The 17,988-nt window shown below is 45.6% G+C and overlaps 1 protein-coding gene across 1 annotated transcript in view; it reads right to left on the reverse strand.

Annotated features, from left to right (window-relative positions):
- Positions 1-2,592: 2,592 nt before the first annotated feature.
- LOC110523418 (versican core protein) overlaps positions 2,593-17,988 on the reverse strand; it is a 30,727-nt gene continuing 15,331 nt past the window's right edge. The window contains exons 7-19 of the mRNA XM_036976543.1: positions 15,245-16,477; positions 12,640-12,812; positions 12,222-12,500; positions 11,886-11,944; positions 11,778-11,836; positions 10,199-11,692; positions 9,146-9,259; positions 8,571-8,684; positions 6,327-6,485; positions 5,509-5,591; positions 3,565-3,709; positions 2,829-3,011; positions 2,593-2,716 (exon numbers count right to left, since the gene is read on the reverse strand). Coding sequence (XP_036832438.1) covers positions 2,610-2,716; positions 2,829-3,011; positions 3,565-3,709; positions 5,509-5,591; positions 6,327-6,485; positions 8,571-8,684; positions 9,146-9,259; positions 10,199-11,692; positions 11,778-11,836; positions 11,886-11,944; positions 12,222-12,500; positions 12,640-12,812; positions 15,245-16,477 — 4,202 coding nt within the window. The 3' untranslated portion in view covers positions 2,593-2,609. The remainder of the gene's footprint in view (positions 2,717-2,828; positions 3,012-3,564; positions 3,710-5,508; positions 5,592-6,326; positions 6,486-8,570; positions 8,685-9,145; positions 9,260-10,198; positions 11,693-11,777; positions 11,837-11,885; positions 11,945-12,221; positions 12,501-12,639; positions 12,813-15,244; positions 16,478-17,988) is intronic.

A 17,988-nucleotide genomic window follows, 5' to 3' on the forward strand; every position in this document is an offset into this window, starting at 1 on the left:
GCCTCCTCTGATACAGTATCCCCAACACTCCCTGGGTAGAAACAGACATGATAAAAACAGAGCAAACAGAATGTATGAAAGCAGTAAACAAAGAAGACAAATGCTGCAGAATCTTCTAACTGAGGAACAGCGATATTAGCCGATAAACTGTCAATACAGTCTCCTCTTTGTACTGTTGTTCATGCTTAATCAGGAGCAATTGATTTTTACAGATATTTTACAGACGATAGCAACAGGATATACTGAAAAAGTATTTGAGCTATTTTTGGGGGATCAAAAATGTTCCTTACGTAAAAAGGAATCATTTGTATTTCTAAAAGGTCATAGTTCAAGTGTCTTTGAGGTTGTGTTACTCTGCTTAGATGTGCCTGGATAGGTATTTTACGTATCAGCCAACAAATTCATATGTTATAGCAATCTGGCACCTAGTCGATGATCTGGCACGCATCCATTGGTTGATACATGCATTGTCTGAGCAGGGGAACACGACCTGAGTGTTTCTCAAAGTTGGTTCTGTTGAGAGCAGTTTGGGGGGATTCTCGGGTACAGGTCAACCCCCTGCCCAGCACGGTAACAGCTCAGATATCTGGATTGTATAACTTTACTAAACAGGTTGTGTGCAACATAAAGAACTGAAATGAGACATAATGTAAGATACGGGTCTTTCTCTGCAAGGTACAACAAGGCAGATTTTTGTAAACGGCAAAATAAGTCATTGTTGTAAAAATCACTTCAGTTCTCATGATCTTTAACAGTATCACAGTCCATTCATTGGTGTAACATATACAATAAATGAAATGGATATGTCTTAATATATAACTTTTATCCTCTATCTAGTCAGGTCTCTAACCACAGCACACGTTCACCCACATACCTGACATTCATTATACTCTATATTTTCCTCTTTATCATTATCTTCACGATGAAGGTATTACTGATGTTTTTAATATGCTGGAGAGCCACTGCAGGAGGTGACTGTCACAGATATCCCTTCTATGCTCCATATGCTAACAGTCACTTGTCATGAACAACGATTGCACTTCATAGTGACTTTTTAATTGACCAAAGATGGTGATAAACATGTGGCTCATTCTTTTTTTATTTATTTTTAACATAAAATCAATTCACATGACATACTGCCTGTATGCACAATATTGAATCAAGTCTACACTGAGTATACAAAACACTAAGAACACCTGCTCTTTCCATGATATAGACTGACCAGGTAAATCCAGGTGAAAGCTATGGTCCCTTATTGATGTCACCTGTTAAATCCCCTTCAATCAGTGTAGATGAAGGGGAGGAGACAGGTTAAAGAAGGATTTGTAAGCATTGAGGCATGGATTGTGTATGTGTGCCATTCAGTGGATGAATGAGCAAGACAAAAGATTTAAGTGCCTTTGAACAGGGTATGGTAGTAGGTGCCAGGCGCACTGGTTTGTGTCAAGAACTGAAACGCTGTTGGGTTTTTAACACTCAACAGTTTTCTGTATTTATCAGTAATGGTCCACCACCCAAAGGACATCCAGCCAACTTGACACAACTGTGGGAAGCACTGGAGTCAACATGGGCCAGCATCCATGTGGAACACTTTCAACACCTTGTAGAGTCCATGCCACAACGAACTGAAGCTGTTCTGAAGGGGGTTGTATATGAGAACAATAAACTTCTATCTTCCATTCTGTGAGCAGAACATATGGAATGATTCATATAAAACTTCATAACTTGCTGATGTGATTATGTGAATGCTCATTATTCCAAATTATAAACTAGGGTCTCTTTCACTGGAATAATTGCAAACTTGTCACCAGGGCACAGGCAGACATTCTAGTAGTGAGCCAAATATATATTTTATATGTCTTTTCAGTGGATTATTTCTCAGGAAAAAGAAACAGCATAAAGCGGACATTTTCAGAAAGCATTGGATTGAGATGTGTCCCTCTAGAGCAGGCACAGAAAAGCTCTCCTGTTCTAGAGACGGACACTGTTGCTGTGTTAACCATTAAGGCAGTGTGTGTTGTTGTCGGAAGAATCAGACGTGATCTGGGGTGGATTTCACTAAGCAAGATCAAGATCAAGTTAGCCAACTAACTTCAAAAATATTCTGAAACTTCATTTGTCCCTAGTTGAATTTGAAATGGACTCAATACTCTGTGTTACAATGTTTATTAAACCTGTGTTTAATGAGAGTTTATCAGAGTTAGCTTGCTGATTGTGATTATGCCTTGTGAAATACCCCATGGCCCTAGCTATACATATTTATAAATAGTTCTGAAAGTATGTCAACGCGTCTGGCCCTAGCTAACCCCTTGGATCTGATCTGACTCTTGTCTGGGATTAGTACATTACTCAAAATTCCAGAAATCCCCATTGGAAGAGTCCTGGAATCAGGAGGGAATAACAGGAAATTCAGAATCCTCCAACCAGGATTTCTGGAAAACTTTGGAATTTTGGGAAAGTTACTGGAATTTTGCAACCTTATCTGAGCTTTTAAGGACTGACCAGAAATCCGATTAGTGTTGATGTCTCATCTCTCTCTGGCTCTGTTGCTGCTGGTTACGGCTGCCCTGGCGTTGCTAGTTGTAATTCTTCTGTTGGTCTTGGTTGTTTTAATTGTTGTATTGTTGGTTTTGATTGTTGTGATTGTACTGATTCTGGTTATGATTGTGATTATCGGTACGTTGCCGAGAAACGAAAGCCTTCTGGTAGGTAGCGGCTGGAAAAACAAAAGGAGAGATTGTTAATGTCGTTGCATCAAGGCCCTGATTAGTTGGTGGCTGTAGTCAGTTCTGGTAGTCATTGAGACAGCGGAAATGGAAGGTACTCACGGCTCATACAGGTGATCTTGGGGCTGTCCCATTGGCCATTGTCACGACAGCGGATGGTAGGGACATGTCTCTGTATGAAGCCGTTTTTACAGTGGTAACGAACCAGAGTGTTGATCTCATAACGAGGCTTCATAGAACCGAACACACAGGCATCCTTCACCAATGGGGGCTGGCTGCAAGAGACTGGAGGGAGGAGAGAGGACAGGGGTAAGGTGTGTGTGTGTGTGTGTGTGTGTGTGTGTGTGAGAGAGAGAGAGAGAGAGAGAGAGAGAGGGTATGTCTAGGTAGCCATTTGATTAGCTGTCCAGGAGTCTTTTGGCTTGGGGGTGGAAGCTGTTTAGAAGCCTCTTGGACCTAGACTTGGCACTCCGGTACCGCTTGCCGTGCGGTAGTAGAGAGAACAGTCTATGATTGGGGTGCCTGGAGTCTTTGACAATTGTTAGGGACTTTCTCTGACACCGCCTGGTATAGAGGTCCTGGATGGCAGGAAGCTTGGCCCCGGGGATGTACTGGGCCGTACGCACTACCCTCTCTAGTGCCTTGTGGTCGGAGGCCGAGCAGTTGCCATACCAGGCAGTGATGCAACCAGTCAGGAAGCTCTCGATGGAGCAGCTGTAAAACCTTTTGAGGATCTGAGGACCCATTCCAAATCTCTTCAATGTTTTTCAATGAGAAAAATTGAAATTTGGTTTACTTTCTGTATTGACTGGAATTGAACCATTTGTGTTTGTGTTACCTGTGCCCTTCTTGCAGGTGAAGGTGAGGTGGTAGTTGCAGGGTACATCGTTCCACTGTCCTCCCTCATGCCAGATCATCACCACACAGTCCTCTCCAGATTGGAAGAAACTGTCTGGCTGGTTGGGACGCCAGTGCTCATATTGCTGCAAACAAACAATCACACGCTCTCATCATCACCAAAGTGTAGACCTTTTTACTACAGTCATATTCAATAGCAGCTTAACAGCTCCAGTTACCCTGATAGCTCACACAGCCCTTACTGTATAAGATCATCATTCACAGTATACATGACTTGTAAGGTAGTCACTGTATAACACAGGGGAGGAATCTCATTGTAACTTTTTTACCAATCTCATTCATCACTAGCCATTATAGGAACCAGATTACCTTTTAACAAGCCTATCGGTTTACACACAAGTTTCCTTTGTTAACCCTGCTTTTTCTGTAAACTGTCAGAAGCTTTACTTACGAACAGCCTCTAGAGGAGAGAACCCAGTGGAGACTGCTACTGTGACAGAATAGTGCTGAGGTGGAGTTAGCATGTGGCTGTAATGCACAAAGAGGTCATACGGGGGCGCTATTGTTCCATCTCAGTGAGCCAGACCTATAATCTCTACTGTGAAACTGAACCAGATGTTTAGCTAACCCCCGACCACCAGCACCACCCTCTGGCATGGGGACAGGGGGAATTCTCCCCAATTTCCCCCGCCTTCCCCTTCTCTTCTTTAGGATCTTTTTGTTGCAGTGTCCCTGGTCCAAACGGCTACAGCTATGCATCAATGCATGTTAACTCAAACACACACATGTACACTTAGAACTGAACAAGGTTGTGTCTTGCAGCACGGAGCGATAACGCCAGTAAAAAACAACATTGTTTCAACAGTATCATCTGCGTCTCTCTCTTGTGGCTGTGTGTGCGCAGCAACACACACACACACACAAACACACACACACTGTCCTTACTCCATATCTCAGCTAACACTTCATACAGAGAAAACAGCTAGACATTCTCTGCGTAGTATGTGTGTGTGTGTCTTAAAACCATCTGTAACACCCATATCACATCATATCATATCATACACTACATGGCCAAAAGTATGTGGAAGCCTGCTCGTCGAACGTCTCATTCCAAAGTCAAGGGCATTAATGTGGAGTTGGTCCCCCCCTTTGCTGCTATAACAGCCTCTACTCTTCTGGGAAGGCTTTCCACTAGATGTTGGAATATTGCTGTGGGTACTTCCTTCCATTCAGCCCCAGACCATTATTCCTCCTCCACCAAACTTTACAGTTGGCACTCTTTCTCCTGGCATCCGCCAAACCCAGATTCATCCGTCGGACTGCCAGATGGTGAAGCGTGATTCCACTGCTCCAGAGTCCAATGGCGGCGGCGACCATTACACCACTCCAGCCAACGCTTGGCATTGCGCAGGGTGATCTTAGGCTTGTGTGTGGCTGCTCGGGCCATGGCAACCCCTTTCATGAAGCTCCCAACGAACAGTTATTGTGCTGATGTTGCTTCCAAAGGCAGTTTGGAACTCAGTAGTGAGTGTTGCAACCGAGGACAGACGATTTTTACACGCTACACTTTTCAACTCTCGGCGGTCCCGTTCTGTGAGCTTGTGTGGCCAATCACTTTGCGACGTTTCCACTTGACAATAACAGCACTTACAGTTGTCCGGAGCAGCTCTAGCAGGGCAGAGATTTGACGAACTGACTTGTTGGAAAGGTGGCATCCTTTGACGGTGCCACACTGAAAGTTACTGAGCTCTTCAGTATTCTACTGCCAATGTTTGTCTATAGAGATTGCATGGCTCTGTGCTGGATGTTATTCACTTGTCAGCATCGGGTGTGGCTGATATAGCCGAATCCACTCATCTGAAGGGGTGTCCACATACTTTTGACCATGTAGTGAATCGTATCAGGGAATTTTCTCCTGTTCTACCATGATGCTGCCGTCTGTCCAGCGGAAGTCTCTCTCAAACATCTTGTCGTTCAGACCGATCCACTGGTAGTCATGGCCCAGACCTGGGGGTGAGAAACAACAGTTAGGACTGCATCTGTCTAACTCTACAACAGCAAATAACAAATACATTTTAAGATGTTTGAATCACCAGCTTCCTGTTCCCAAAGGCTGCTTTCTAAGCACCAAAACACTGCAGATCTCTCCCTCTTTCCCCCTTTCTAGGTGAATCAATGTTGTTTACACATCATTTCAACCAAAGATTCTATGTGATGACGTTGACTCAATGTGGAAAAGTGATTGGATATTTTTGTATATTTTTGTCACCCAACTTTTAAATCCAATGACATGGTGAAATTGATTTTACGCTGAATTCACATTAACTGACAACTCAACCAAATGTAAATCAAAACTAGACGTTGAGCTGACGTTTGTGCCCAGTGGGTAGTTTGAGGTGTGTGTATGAATGATACAGAACAAATCAGAGGGGGTACTTACTTTACAGTAGGTAAGCAGCCCTAGGGTATGACGTGAGTACCCCCTGCTGTGAACTGTCCCCAATAAACTAGTCAGGAAAAATGTTGTCATGCTGTTACCACAGCCAGAGCTGCATGTTGCACAAACATCCATCTTGTACAGTTTGTTGTGCAGACTCATCAAAACAGTTTCATTATGGAGTCCTGAGTGCTACATATGACACACAATATCTCTACGCTCCATACTCTCTACCCTCTGACCTCTCACCCTAACCTGGACCTGTTACCTGTGACCAATGACAACCTAAGGGAGGCGGGACTTACGGTTGACATACAGCTGCTCCTCCTGTGACAGGACACTGGCTAGGTGGGCTCCTTGGACACGACACTCTCTCTCGGCAGCGTCCCAGGTGCGACGGTGGGTGATGTACTTATAACAATGGCTCTGGAACTTCTGCCAACCATACTCACACACCTCCGTGTCTGGGGGAGAGAGAGGAATCAATGATTAACACATGAATCAATGGCTAACAATATCCACAGAGATGAAACAAATTGCATACAATTAGGGGAGAAGAGAGAGAAACAGAGAGTGAAAGAGATCGAAACAGAGTGAGAGAGTTAGAGAGAGAAACTAAAACGACTGTAAAAGAGAAAGAGCTCCAGCTGGTTTAGAAAGGTCCCTGACTGAATGAGCTCACAGACTCCCAGTTGGAGCTCATTATCCGCTTTGGAAACCCTCACAAGTTTCCCTGTTCTCTAGGCCAAACACACACACACACACAAGCTAGCTCGCTCTCATGCATTCACCCACATTGATCCACCTGTGTAAGTCGAGAATGGAAGAGCATGCTACTGCATTAAGGGACTGTCACTCCATACTGAACCCTCTTTGTAGTTTTGGGACTTTGCAAGATTTGTGTATGTTAGTGGGTCCACAATGCTATGTCAGAAAACCATGATCTGGCATGCTGCTGGCTTGGATGAGCTGTTGTCATAGAATTAGAATTCTGAATAGTTGTTTAGAGTAGTTCCATTCTTCTACAAGTTTATTCTGAGTGTTCTACTGTAGAATGTTGAATGGGTTCAATATGTTATGAAAAGCAACACATCATGCGTTAACATCATTTAATGATGAGACACTTGATACGACAAATGCCAATCTGCAAAAAACCCTTCTCGGGTCTGTTTAGCTTGTTTCCCGTGAGTCTTGTTGCTAAGTTCGTTGCTAGGGAATGACCAGTGTTATTCATATCGTACAGGCTGAACAGGCAGGTGTTTGTTACGTCATCACTTATAATGTCTACAGAAACATGCAAACATTATAAAGGGTGAAAGCAAGACTGGTAGACTAAGCATGTCTGTGATGTGTGTCAGGTGGTGGGTTATGGGCCGGCAGGTGGCCTTGCGGTTAGAGCACTGGGACAGTAACTGAAAGGTTTATCATTTGAATCATTTGAATCCCTGAGCCAACAAGCCAACAATCTGTATTTCTGCCCGTGAGTAAAGCAGGTAACGCCCTCTCAGATTCAGAGGGGATGGGTTAAAGGAGGAAGTTTCAGTTGGACCTTGAGTGCAATTGACAATGAAATGACTTTTAATCAAGGCCTCAAGGTGCATCTATCATCAGCGAGCTTCAGATCACCTTTATTAACTTATCATATCCCCGTCACTGGCTACACACACACACACACACACATACAGGCTCACACACACACACAGATGCTCACACACACACGCGCTTACATACACACATGCTCACACACACAAACACAAACATCCACAAACTTGTCAATGATCAGCGCTGTATTGGATAAAGAGTTGGTTTGGTCCATGCCAGTGGTTAGTACAGCCTGCATTGATCCAGTCCACCACAGCTGCAACATCTTTCTAATAAAATAATGGACTGATTCTGTCCTTGCCCTCTCTCCTCTGGCTCAATAGCATCAGAACACAGCTGTGGCTCACCAGGTGTGGCTGTCAGTGTGCTTGTTTAGCATGATATTTGTGTATGTACTGTTACAGATACAGTACGAGGGTGAATGCACATGTTATTGGGTGTATGCATGTGAGCATGCATGTATGTACAGTATAGTTGCTGAGTAAAAGTAGCAGTACTGGGGATGGTGCTGGAACTAATCTAGTGTGCAGCCAACGCCCAGCGTTAGGGGATATCCAGAGTGCATAGACATGACTCACTGTGTGTGTGTGTGTGTGTGTGTGTGTGTGTGTGTGTGTGTGTGTGTGTGTGTGTGTGTGTGTGTGTGTGTGTGTGTGTGTGTGTGTGTGTGTGTGTGTGTGTGTGTGTGTGTGTGTGTGTGTGTGTGTGTGTGAATGCGTATGTGTCTGTGTGTGTGATGCACCCTATACAAAGCCATAGTCAACCTTGGACAATGGTGTTCTCAGCCTGATCCAGAGAATGGAGTCTGTTTACTGACTAAATATGACCAAGAGCTGGCAGTTCCACTAGAACCATTTAACACTTTTGGACAGAACTGTGAGTTGCCTCTTTCTTGTAAAAGCTTTGATTAGGGTTTTAAAACAGCTGCACTGCTGTGTGTGTGTTACCTTGTTCACAGAGCTGTCCTGCATAGCTGGGCAGACACACACAGCTGAAGGAGTTGACTCCGTCCATACAGGTGGCTCCATTAGCACACGGGTTGGATTGGCACTCATCAACATCTACACAAATGACATAGAATATAATATAACTGTGTGTGTGTGTGTGTGTGTGTGTGTGTGTGTGTGTGTGTGTGTGTGTGCATGCGCGTGCGTGTCTTTCTCTCTTTTTCACTCTCTCTGGAGGACCAAGCTAAGACCAACAGATTATGTTTGTGCAGAATGTGATGTGTTTGCATGTAAACGGGTGTTGCTTGTAAATGGACAGGGGTGATAATGATACAACTTCTCTATTAAAAAAAGACATAAAACACCTAGAAAGCATCCAGAGCTCAACCTCGTCAAGCCACACATGTCCTCAAGGCATGACTGCAAGCAAACACACACACACGCAGCTAAATGAGGTCAGCCCTGAAGTCCTACAGCAGCCAAGGCTTCCTGACATGACAGATCTCAGAGACCCCTCATAGATGTGTCTTGGGTGGTAATCTGGAGACATGAATATATTATGGAGATGTGTGTACCTGTTTGGCAACGCTGTCCGGTGTATCCAGGTGCACATACACAGATGCTGGCGTTGCCTCTCTGGTAGCAAGATGCTTTGTTCAGACACACATTTACCGTGCACTGCTGCAGAGCTGAGAAAAGACACACACATATCCTCATCATCACAGCAGTTATCATTAGCATCATCGCAAAGTTAACATCGTCATCGCTATCATTGTCATCATCATCAGCATCATTGTCATCAAGAACATTATTATCATCATCCTCATCAATAACATTATCATCATCATCATCATCAATAACATTATTATCATCATAAATAACATTATTATCATCATTAATAACATTATTATCATCATCAATAACATTATCAATAACATTATTATTATCATCATCAACAACATTATTTTCATCATCAATTATTATCATCATCAATAACATTTTTATCATCATTAATAACATTATTATCATCATCAATAACATTACGATCATTATTAATAACATTATTATCATCATCAATAACATTATCATCATCAATAACATTATGATCATTATTAATAACATTATTATCATCATCAATTATTATCATCATCAATAACATTATTATCATCATCAATAACATTATGATCATTATTAATTACATTATTATTATCATTAATAACATTATTATCATCATCAATAACATTATTGTCATCATTAATAACATTATTATCATCATTAATAACATTATTATCATCATCAATAACATTATTATTATCATCATCAACAACATTATTTTCATCATCAATTATTATCATCATCAAGAACATTTATCATCATTAATAACATTATTATCATCATCAATAACATTACGATCATTATTAATAACATTATTATCATCATCAATAACATTATTATCATCATTAATAACATTATTATCATCATTAATAACATTATTATCATTATTAATAACATTATTATCATCATCAATAACATTATTATTATCATCAACGTTCAACAACAACTAATGGCCATGATGACGTCATACACCCATCGTTAAACATTGAATAGGCTCTGAGATTTACACCTACGTCTGACATCGACGGTCTGGGCCTCGATGTAGTAGTCAGTTCCTGTTTCAGGCTGATAGATGGACTGGGGTTGCTCAGGAACAGGGGGACTGGCCTCCAGCAGAGGAGAACCATTCACATGGTCATAATCCACAAACTCCTCCCCATCAGGCAGGAGGGTCTGAGTGGTCAGGGCCCAGTCAGGGATGGGGCGGGAGGGGCGAGCAGGAGGTGGAGTGGAGGGGTGGGTGGGAAATGAAGTGGAGGGGTGGGCAGGAGGTGGAGTGGAGGGGTGGGCAGGAGGTGGAGTGGAGGGGTGGGCAGAAGGTGGAGTGGAGGGGTGGGCAGGAGGTGGAGTGGAGGAGTGGGTGGGAGGTGGAGTGGAGGGATGTGCAGAAGGTGGAGTGGAGGAGTGGGTGAGAGGTGGAGTGGAGGAGTGGGTGAGAGGTGGAGTGGAAAGGCGGGTGAGAGGTGGAGTGGAGGGATGTGCAGAAGGTGGAGTGGAAAGGCGGGTGAGAGGTGGAGTGGAGGGATGTGCAGAAGGTGGATTGGAGGGGCGGGTGGGAGGTGGAGTGGAGGGGTGTGCAGGGGGTGTGTGTGTCAGGTTCAGGTGCAGTGTGGTCTTCTGATCAGTGGTAAAGAGGCTGGTTTGCTCCTGGTGGTGGGTGGTAGGGAATCTAGGGTGAGAGGGTTGTTTGGTTTGCTCTTTAGTGTGTGTGAGGTGATCTCTATCGTGTGTTGGATGCTGGGTGGTTTGTGTAGTGGGGTATCTGGTCTGATCCTTAGTGTGTGTGGAGTGATCTCTTACATGTGTTGGATGCTGGGTGGTTTGTGTAGTGAGGTATCTGGTATGATCCTTAGAGTATGTGGAGTGATCTCTATCGTGTGTGGCATGCTGGGTGGTTTGGTCCTTCCGATGTGTAGGTGGGTATCTGGTCTGATCCTTAGTGTGAGTGGAGATATCTTTATCCTGTGTGGTAGGCTGGAGGGGGTAGTCTGTGTGCTGTGTAGAAGAGTCTATGTGATTTGCAGTGCGGTCTCCTACAGTCTCTCCTGCCTGGGCTGGTCTGGCTCCTGGTCTGGCTCCTGGTCTGGCTCCCGGTTCGGGTGTAACAGTCACCTGTCCCTCCACCCCAGGCCCCAACAGGGGAGCCTCAATGGCTCCAGGGCTGCCAGGGCTGGTGAATCTGTGGCCTTCATGTGGGTACACCTCCTGGGCCGAGCCTTCCTCTTCTGTTGACGTAGATCCCTCAAAGTCTCCTACCTCGGTCTGTGAGGGAGTTTGTGTGTCTTTGGTGTAAGTGTAGTGTTTGTGAGATGGAGTGTGTGCGACGCTCTCCGCCCCTCCAATCTCTGTCTCGTCCGTGACCACACCTGGTTGGCTATCTGAGGCTGGGGTGGGCCGGGTATCATCTGCTGAGCCCTCCTGGGTATGACCGCTTGACCACTTCATGTCCTCATAGGGGAAGATGCCATCTGGGGAAGTATCGGGGGAACCAGGGGATGAGGCTGAGACTGGGGAAGAGACAGGGAAAGAGACTGGGGAAGAGACTAGGGAAGAGACTGGGGAAGAGACTAGGGAAGAGACTGGGGAAAAGACTGGGGAAGAGACTGGGGAAGAGACCGGGGAAGAGCCTGGAGAAGAGACTGGGGAAGAGACTGGGGAAGAGACAGGGAAAGAGACTGGGGAAGAGACTGGGGAAGAGACCGGGGAAGAGCCTGGGGAAGAGACTGCGGAAGAGCCTGGGGAAGAGACTGGGGAAGAGCCTGGGGATGTGTGTAGGGAAGAAGGGGTTGTTTCTTTGGAGCTTTCTGTCTTTCCTCCTGTCTGTGTCCTCTCTCTGTCTGTATATCGGTCTGTGACTGAAGTTGTGTGTCTATCTGTGTCTCTGTCTGTGTCTCTGTCTGTATCGCTGTCTGTGTCTGAAGTTGTGTGTCTGTCTGTATCTCTGTCTGTGTCTGAAGTTGTGTGTCTGTCTGTGTCTCTGTATGTGTGTGTGTCTCTGTCTGTGTCTGTAGTTGTGTCTCTGTCTGTAGTTGTGTCTCTGGCTGTGTCTCTGTCTGTAGTTGTGTCTCTGTCTGTAGTTGTGTCTCTGTCTGTGTCTCTGTCTGTAGTTGTGTCTCTGTCTGTGTCTCTGTCTGTAGTAGTGGACTCTCTGGTCTCTCCAGTATGAATGGCTCCATAGTCAAAGGGAGTAAGGCTCTTCTCCTCCTCGTCATGATCCATCTCTTCCCCCAGTTCACTGTGGACTGGTGTGGCCGTCTCAAACTGGTCTCCTCTCGCCTCCTGCTCCTTCCCCGGCAGCTCTGGCTCCAGAGTCACCTAAATGAATGAATTAATTTTCATTTTCCTGTTGTGTCACTTTATGCAACCCATCCTGATGATGATTTTCTACTTCCATTGTCCTTAAAAGAGATGCTGAATATATCTCACAAATCCAGACAACCACAGTAAATCTGACCTGGTGTTTCCCGTTGATGAAGCTGAGTGTTGGGGGGAGAGTGATGGGATGGATACTGTCCTCGCTGCCCTGGATGGCCTCAGTCTGGATGAATGGGAAGGCTGGGATGAGAGGGGACTGGAAATCTCCATTACCCCCTAGAGGCTGGCCAAGGATCTGCAGGATGTGGTCGACTGGAAACACAGGGCAACACAGGGAGAAGTCAGAGTGTGTGTGTGTGTGGGTTGGTTCTATCCTAGTGGGGACCCACAAGGATAGTAAAACAAGAAAAATGCTCCCTTGTGGACATATCCCACGATGTTGATGATGATGTGCTTTCTTGCATGTCATTTGACTGCTACATAAAATACCAGCCCTTCGTAGCACGCTTGGACAGCCTCTGATACACTGTGATACTTATATTTGTCAGTCTCAGCCACATTCATAGGCTTGCAGTATGTGACCTCCAGACCAAAGCAAAACAGTTGACTAGGTACTGCTCTGTTTCAGCTGTTAGAGGCAGCCTAGCTGTTTGGAGGAGGAGGTTTCTTTATCTTTCAGTGTCCATGTATACAAGGACCTTTGAGAGGTTTGGATACCTCTTGAAATCTACATTGTGTGTGTGTGTGTGTGTGTGTGTGTGTGTGTGTGTGTGTGCGTGTGCATCAGGACCTGCAGATTAAGGTCTACCAGAAACACCATGGGGAATCCCTCTTCCACATTGCTGATAAATTATAATTGTTTCAGCATTGCAATACCATCCACAAAGAGTGAATAGTGTCTGCTGTGTGTTGGCTACGACTGGGTCGATCCGAGCCAGACGTATTACTGGAACAAGGCAGGTTTGTGTGTCTTCATTAGGTCTTTATGGTACACATGGAACATATATCGTGGGAACGGGTGCAAGGGGGAAGCACATATGGACAGGCAGCACTAAACCTGAGGTTAGTTATATCTCTGGGGACAAATAAAAACCGTGACGAGATGGTATAAATAAATCATTTTAATCTGTCTGTGTGTGTGTGTGTGTGTGTGTGTGTGTGTGTGTGTGTGTGTGTGTGTGTGTGTGTGTGTGTGTGTGTGTGTGTGTGTGTGTGTGTGTATATATATATATATGTGTATGTATATATATATATCCGGCCTAGCGGTTAAGAGCGTTGGGCCAGTGAACTAAGGGTCACTGGTTCAAATCCCTGAGGCAACTGGGTGAAAGATCTGTCGACATGCCCTTGAGCTCCTGTAAGTCCCTCTGGATAACAGCATCTAATAAATGACTTATGTGTGTGTGTGTGTGCGTCAGACTTACCCGTCTTAATAAAACCCACTCCCAACCTAAAGAGGTGTCCAATTGTGACCCTGAATCAAAAATATCTACTATATGTGAAACAGGATGTGTGAACCATAATACTATATATTTCAATTTCTCAATTTCCTCTAATGTAGAAACAATGGGACTATAACCCACTTAAGAACTGAGCTCTTATTGACGTACTGGGTGAAATGTTACCTAACGTTTTACTACAATATACAATATACCCCTTTAATAATAAACAATAGCCTTTCATAAATGTTATACCTTGGATGGGGGTAGGGGAGCAGTGTCGACTCACGCACATCAAAGGGGAAAGAGGGAGAGGCACGGGGACGGGGGAGTTAGGGGGATGAAGGTTGGAGAAGGAGGGAGTAATTAGTTGTCAATGATTACATCGCTGATTGAGCTACAACAGGCTCTGCCATTTGACCTTGTGTGTGTGTGTGTGTGTGTGTGTGTGTGTGTGTGTGTGTGCGTCTTTCTCTCTTTTTCACTCTCTCTGGAGGACCAAGCTAAGACCAACAGATTCTGTTTGTGCAGAATGTGATGTGTTTGCATGTAAACGGGTGTTGCTTGTAAATGGACAGGGGTGATAATGATACAACTTCTCTATTAAAACAAGACATAAAACACCTAGAAAGCATCCAGAGCTCAACCTCGTCAAGCCACACATTTCTTCAAGGCATGACTGCAAGCAAACACACACACGCAGCTAAATGAGGTCAGCCCTGAATCTAAAAATGCTCCCACAGATCCTGAAGTCCTACAGCAGCCAAGGCTTCCTGATATGACAGATCTCAGAGACCCCTCATAAATGTGTCTTGGGTGGTAATCTGGAGATATGAATATATTATGGAGATGTATCAGGTCAGTTTAGGCCACAGTTGTCCAGCAGTAGTCTGGTTTAAGAGTGGTCACTGTCTCCTTCCTGTCCATGGCACACACACTCTTTAACATTGTGTCCTGTATACTCTCTTTCCATGTGATCTCTCTCTCTCTCTATTCGGTCTGCCTACAGAGCATCAATATAAGCAGGCCACTGTGGGTACAGTGAGTACAGAGTCCTTCAGCACACAGTAACCCACAGAGACTCAGAATATTAGAGTACACAACATTAAAGTCACTTCACAACAAGAGGGCTGAGACACTGCATAGTTTGGTGATACAATCGTGAGGAAAATACCTCTAAACACAGGTGTTACAGTGCGTCTACTTAGCAGTCCTGAGATAAGAGTTAGGCTGGTTGTGAAGTACATTAAACAATATTGTGTTTATCTCCACACCATGTCACTAGAGTCAACAGTAAACTCTCACCTGTTTGGTTCTTGTCATGCACGTTGACAATGATGAGGTGGAAGGGTGGTTTGGTGGGAGATGCCTCATGAGGGATCGCCACCGATTGGTCCACGCTGTATGATTCCATGGCTCCTGCTATGCTATGGGTTGTTTTTCTAGAGCTCTGCCCCTCCTCCTCCTTGTAGACCACAGCAGGCTTCTGTCCTGTCACTCTGTCCCAGCCTGGTTGGCCCTGCTCTGGGGTGACTGACCCTGGACGTCCTGGGTAACCTGGTTGTCCTGGGCGTGAAGGGTCTGATCCCATCCCTGTCTCGGCCATGAAGCCCTGTGTAGGAATCACTACTACCCTGTCCTCCCCCTCACTTCCCCCATCACTACTGCTCCCCTCCCCACTCCCACTGCTCTCCCCTCTGCCTGAGCCTATCTGAGTCTCTCCCTGTCCCACCTGGTCTCCCCCCTGGTTGATGTCGAGGTGGGGGTGGATGGGCTGGGAGCGGGTGGTGGGGAGAGGGGGCAGCTGCATAGGGAACAGGGTATCACCCCTGCTTGGAACTGACTCTACCTTGGTTAGGTCTGGGCCAAAGTCATCCACGTCATACTCAGGTAACAGAGTGGTACCAACAGAGAAGTCTGTCTTTCTGCCTGTAGTTCTGTCTTTGTCTATTGTCGTATAGTCAGTGGTGTGATGTTTGTCTTTGGTGGTGTGTGTTCTGTCAGTAGCTGTGTGATGTCTGTCTGTGCCTGTATAAGCTGTCTCATGTAGTCCACCTGCATGCTGACTTCTGTCTTGCTCTGCAGTAGTCTGGTATGGTCTGTCTGTGGGGTGAGGTTTCTCTGTAACTGTGTGAGTTCTGTTTGTAACTGTGTGGTCAGTTCTGGCTGTGTGAGTTCTGTCGGTAACTGTGTGGTCAGTTCTGGCTGTGTGAGTTGGGTCTGTAACTGTGTGGTCAGTTCTGGCTGTGTGATTTGGTTCTGTAACTGTGTGGTCAGTTCTGGCTGTGTGAGTTGGGTCTGTAACTGTGTGGTCAGTTCTGGCTGTGTGAGTTCTGTCTGTAACTGTGTGGTCAGTTCTGGCTGAGTGAGTTCTGTCCGTAACTGTGTGGTCAGTTCTGGCTGAGTGAATCGGGTCTGTAACTGTGTGGTCAGTTCTGCCTGTGTGGTAGATGGCATCAGGTTTGTCTGGAGCTGTGTCTGTCCTGCGAGCGTCTGTGGTCGTCACAGGTCCAGGAGAGGTGATCTCTGGTTCCTTCCCTGCAGAGACAGAGAGACGGGAGATGCTGAGCTGTGGTCACATCACCTTTAACATGAACATATACCCCCACCTGAGATAACAGTCAAGGTACAGTAATGTTCCAGATGAACCATGGGGGTCAGATGAGGGTTAGATGGGGGTCAGATCACCAGATGAACCATGGGGGTCAGATGAGGGTTAGATGGGGGTCAGATATCCAGATGAACCATGGTGGTCAGATGAGGGTTAGATGGGGGTCAGATATCCAGATGGACCATGGGGGTCAGATGAGGGTTAGATGGGGGTCAGATATCCAGATGAACCATGGTGGTCAGATGAGGGTTAGATGGGGGTCAGATATCCAGATGAACCATGGGGGTCAGATGAGGGTTAGATGGGGGTCAGATATCCAGATGAACCATGGGGGTCAGATGAGGGTTAGATGGGGGTCAGATATCCAGATGAACCATGGGGGTCAGATGAGGGTTAGATGGGGGTCAGATATCCAGATGAACCATGGGGGTCAGATGAGGGTTAGATGGGGGTCAGATATCCAGATGAACCATGGGGGTCAGATGAGGGTTAGATGGGGGTCAGATATCCAGATGAACCATGGGGGTCAGATGAGGGTTAGATTGTGGGTCAGATATCCAGATGAACCATGGGGGTCAGATGAGGGTTAGATGGGGGGTCAGATCACCAGATGAACCATGGGGGTCAGATGAGGGTTAGATGGGGGACAGATATACAGATGAACCATGGGGGTCAGATGAGGGTTAGATGGGGGACAGATATACAGATGAACCATGGGGGTCAGATGGGGTCAGATGTTCGATGCTGTGCCATAGTAAATAAAAAACTAACAAGAATCTCAACGTTAACAGAGAATGCAGAATCAGAACGGGCTGTAAAAGGCAATCCAACTCAGAGAGTTTTATTTTTAAAGAGAGACGTCAGCCGTCAAGAATAAACTAGTGGAAGTGTCAGTGCCAGTGGTGTCAATCTGTTAGCATAATAACCCTCTCTGTCTAACTGCCAGGAGGTCTGTATTTTTAGACAGCATGGTGTCTGAACTGTGTTAAAACGTGCAGTTTTACAACAACTGTACACCTCCAACCTCCTTTTTCCCTTGGGAGATTCTTTGGCATAAGCGCGCACACACACACACAAGCACACACACACACACACACGCACACGCACGCACACGCACACGCACACACACACACACACGCACACGCACACGCACACGCACACACACACACACACACACACACACACACACACATGGGCAGCTGTCGCATGTTAACCTTATTGACACATGGTAATGACATAATTATGTTTAATGTATATATTCCATTTCAGCACCCCACCTCCTCTCAAAATGTTGAGGCCATGTATAGATGAAGAAGCTGGGACCTCCCCCCCCTTACCCCTTCTCACTCCCTCTCTCTCTTTCCCAACCTTTCACTTTCTTTTTCCCTCTCTCTCTCTGTCGTTCACTCCCTCTCCATCACTATATTGTCCTCTCCAC

This window comes from Oncorhynchus mykiss, chromosome 5 (assembly GCF_013265735.2).
Source record: "Oncorhynchus mykiss isolate Arlee chromosome 5, USDA_OmykA_1.1, whole genome shotgun sequence".
Taxonomy (NCBI): Eukaryota; Metazoa; Chordata; class Actinopteri; order Salmoniformes; family Salmonidae; genus Oncorhynchus; species Oncorhynchus mykiss.